The sequence below is a fragment of the Halyomorpha halys genome, unplaced genomic scaffold (assembly GCF_000696795.3).
Source record: "Halyomorpha halys isolate HHAL.00 unplaced genomic scaffold, Hhal_1.1 Scaffold468.1, whole genome shotgun sequence".
Lineage (NCBI taxonomy): Eukaryota > Metazoa > Arthropoda > Insecta > Hemiptera > Pentatomidae > Halyomorpha > Halyomorpha halys.
The window spans coordinates 180,141-184,104 of NW_027114236.1; the positions used below are offsets into that span (position 1 = coordinate 180,141).

A 3,964-nucleotide genomic window follows, 5' to 3' on the forward strand; every position below is an offset into this window, starting at 1 on the left:
ATATCTGCCTTTCATTTTATTTTTCTCTTAATTTTGAAACTAAGATTTTATCAGCAGTGTTTTCTGTACAAATCTTTGAGGACCTATTAGAAACAAATTAAAAAATAGAAAACCAAAAACATTGTGTTCCCTTAACTAAACCATTTTACAATTATTTTTTTTTGTTATGAAAACATTTCAATAAAAAACAAGAAGAAAATTGATTTTTACAAAAATTTTAATGCATAATAATTTTTTTTTTTTTAATATTTTTTGAAACGAATTCATTTGATTACTTGAGTGATTAAATATATTTTTTTCTAACAACAAAAATTTTTTAAACTACTTCTAAATTGAAAAAAAATCGAACCATTTATACAATATAAAAAAAATTACTTCGTGACTGAAAGGGAAAATGAAATTAGTAAAATCTATAATAGACCCAAAAATCCATTCCTGAATCGAATAATGAATAGGAACAAAAAATTTTTTTGCGTGCAACCCAAAAGTTTTTATGGTAAATTATATAATGTTTTGAAAGATAATCAAATGATCTAAAAAAAACACGCTCTCTCATTTGAGTTAATTAAATAAAACTTGTGGTAAAATAATTAACATCAACAAAGACTCCCATCTTCAGAAATATTTAATATTATTATTTAAATAATATCCCAGAAATTGAAGCTTTTATGGTGAATATCTATGTATCCTAATACCTGACGCTATTAAACAATGTTTTGAAAAAAAAATAAAAATATATATATGATCACATAGTAACAATCTTTGGGCTCAAGTAAAAATATTTTTTTTAAACCGATATTTAAGGATTTTTCGAGATGCTGACAGTTCTGTTTTTTAATTTCAAGCGTTTTTTGAATATTTCTCGATGTAACTATCTTAAAGTTTCCTCTTTCCGTTTTAAGCAAAAATTTCAAAAGTAATATAGGACCGTCACTCCCCGGGGGTCTTAACATGGCGGGTCCGGCAGGGAAGGATTGCCTTTTTTTACCAACTTATTCGCTATACGGAGTTACTTAATATACACTTTCAGCTTTTTTTTTTTTTTTTTACTTTTCATTGTCTTATGATCTTTAAAACCTCTCGTGCATATTTTGTTTTCTTATCCTACAAGGGACGTGATGGCCGTGCGAGTTGGGGCGCAGATCTCAGTGCGCTCGGTTCGGAACGTTGTGGGTTCGATTCCCACCTGGGGCAGTAAAACATTTATTTTCGGCGGTCCCGAAGAATGAATCTTGACACTCCCACCTTGCTTAGTACGCGGCGGCAACCTAGGTAGCCGCCAGGGGTTGGCAAAAAGGACCACTAGGCCCACTTGCCGGACTTGTCCCCCCCCCCACCAAATACCAGTACCAGTACCAGTACCAGTATTCTACAACAAACAAAAACAGATAGTCCAAGTTTATATGTTTTTCTTTTTAATCTAAAATAATAACAGAAAAAAATTGTGAAAAGGTATCATTTTAAAATTTTCATATATTTTTTTCCTTGATTTCTAGGACTCATAGAAACGTTCTTAGGGACATGTGTCCAATATATTTGAGTTTAGAATCATCATAAAACAATTAATTCTTTCACTATATCCAAACCCTTGGTAGTCATAGCCGATAAAAGTACAAATTTTAAACACTCTTGCTGTATTCCTATGATTAATCACATTTAACCTTTTTCACTTCTAACCTTTTTTACTTTAAGTAGAATAAAATAGACTACCTTATTAATAATAAGGTATTAATATTTTAATATGAAAATTTCGATATAATAAACGGGCTTTAAACGGTAGTAGTTTTACAATGACATACCGTCAGCTATGACGCTTTACCTTGTGCGAGTGTACTGTAACGACAATATTGTCATGACGGTAACTGTCATACAGTTTACACCATGACACTAGTTTAATAGAGCATGATGACATTTGTATGTATAATTTTATAATTTTTTTTTTCAGATTGAAATGAAAAGTTGTCTTTGATCCAAACCAGAAGTGACAAAAGGCTGAACTATGTCCGATCCTGATAGCTATGATGATGAAGTACGTGAGATATTAAAATTAAATAAAAAAAATAGTAACAAAGTAAATAAAAAAAATTGATTTTGTATTATCTCTACTGCTTGTTATTTATAAATTTATTTGAATGAATTTTAAATTGCAGTGAAAAAAAACAAACAAAAAAAAAACGCTTGTAACAACATTTCAGAGTATTATTTAATATTATAACAGAGTAGTACTATTACTAATTAATTATATTACTAATATGACATGATACATAAGTTTTAAGGGCAAATAGGATCGTAGTTCAAGTTGTTAAGAGGGAAGATATATATTTGTATTTCATTTATCCGTTTTCGGACTAAATTATTAATTATTAAAACGTTTAATTAATAGTAATCAAACGTTAAACTAAAATTGGCATACCATTAATTGTAATATGCACTTCAGCATAAATGCAGTTAGTAACCATTAATATTATATATTTTTAGAAATGGTTACAAGCTGCTCTGCATACAATTGTACCAACAGACATGATAAGTATAGATAGCCTATTCATCATTCAATGTTTTATATGAATAAATTTTATTGTTGGCATATGGCAATGATGGATGATATGATGAAGGTGTTGTCAGGTACTCGAAGGGAGAGAGCGTCATATTTAGACCGATTTATCAAACCTGTTTGAAGGGTGTTACCTTACAGAAATCTCACCCTACAATTAGGGATATTTAAAGCTAATAAAATTTTAGATTAACGTTTGGGAATGGTAAATGTAGTCCAAAACGTAACGAATAAATGAAATAGTGTAAAAGAGTGAATTTATGCTTTAAAAAAAGCTTAACAAAAATTAAATTTTCTAAGAAAATCAAATAAAAAAAATCATTAAAAAAATATAAACATTAGTTTTCCAGAGTTCTTGAATTAATTCAAGAAACATTTTATTTAAAAGAACTTAGAAAAAATCTGAAAACAATGCTTTTGAGTTAAAGAGAGATTTGTTTACTTTCACAGTAGATAATATTATAGATTATTATAGAGGGTATATAGATTTCCTTTCTCTATATCCTCGGACTACGATCCTGTTTGTCCTTAAAACCAGTGTATCATAGAATATAAAACATAAATTTTAACTTCTTGTATTCATCAAAAAGAATTTCTTGCTTCATAGAAAAATCCTGTATTCTAGTTATAAATTGCTTCAACGAAGCAACTGAAATGTAAAATATTTTGTAAATGTTTACTAATAAATGACTGGCATAAAGAGAAAATATCCATATTTCGAAGTTCCCTAAAAAAAAAAAAGAACCATCAAATGCTTCTACTTCAATCATTGCTTTAACCTAGAAGGTCCCGTGGTCATCTTTTTTTTCAGACGCCTCGGAGGATTATCAGGGATTGTTAAGGATGAGAGATTAACAACTAGTAGGTTCGGTTGTGTAAGGATTTTGGAGTGAGAAGATATCTATTTCGGGTCAAATCTGCGACGATTGAGGTATTTATGGATGAATTTATTTATTACGTAATAAGGAGCATCAGGGATTTTACGGAGGATTATGGAATGCAAGGATTGGATACGGGAGAAATAGCTCTTTTTACCCGACGGGTTAAAGCACCAACTTAGACTGGCTCGTGACTGCAGCGGCGCCGATTTGAATCCAGTCTGGGGAGTCAACTTTATTTCTATGGCAGTTCAACGAATTTTTTACCTCTCCCCCCTCCCCCAATGCATAGAATAGATTGGTAACCTGCACAATGCATTGGTGCACTGAAAAATATCACTTCCGTTTTACAGTTAAGATTTAGTTATTAATAAACTTATATTAACATTGAATTGGAGCCGTTGGTACTTCTTGGCTTGGCTGTACATGAACGGATGTTTTTGGCGGGTTAAGAATGTTTGGTGGGAACCGTAATAAATATCCATACATTTTATTTACCTTATTTGTGGTTAGTCAAGTAAAATTAAAAAAATCT

The 3,964-nt window shown here is 30.3% G+C and overlaps 1 protein-coding gene across 1 annotated transcript in view; it reads left to right on the forward strand.

Annotated features, from left to right (window-relative positions):
- Positions 1–3,964, forward strand: part of Dpp10 (Dipeptidyl peptidase 10) — a gene marked incomplete in the record, with an annotated part of 51,478 nt that overhangs the window by 6,204 nt on the left and 41,310 nt on the right. Inside the window, 1 exon segment of the mRNA XM_067051460.1 lies at positions 1,946–2,029. Coding sequence (XP_066907561.1) covers positions 2,000–2,029 — 30 coding nt within the window.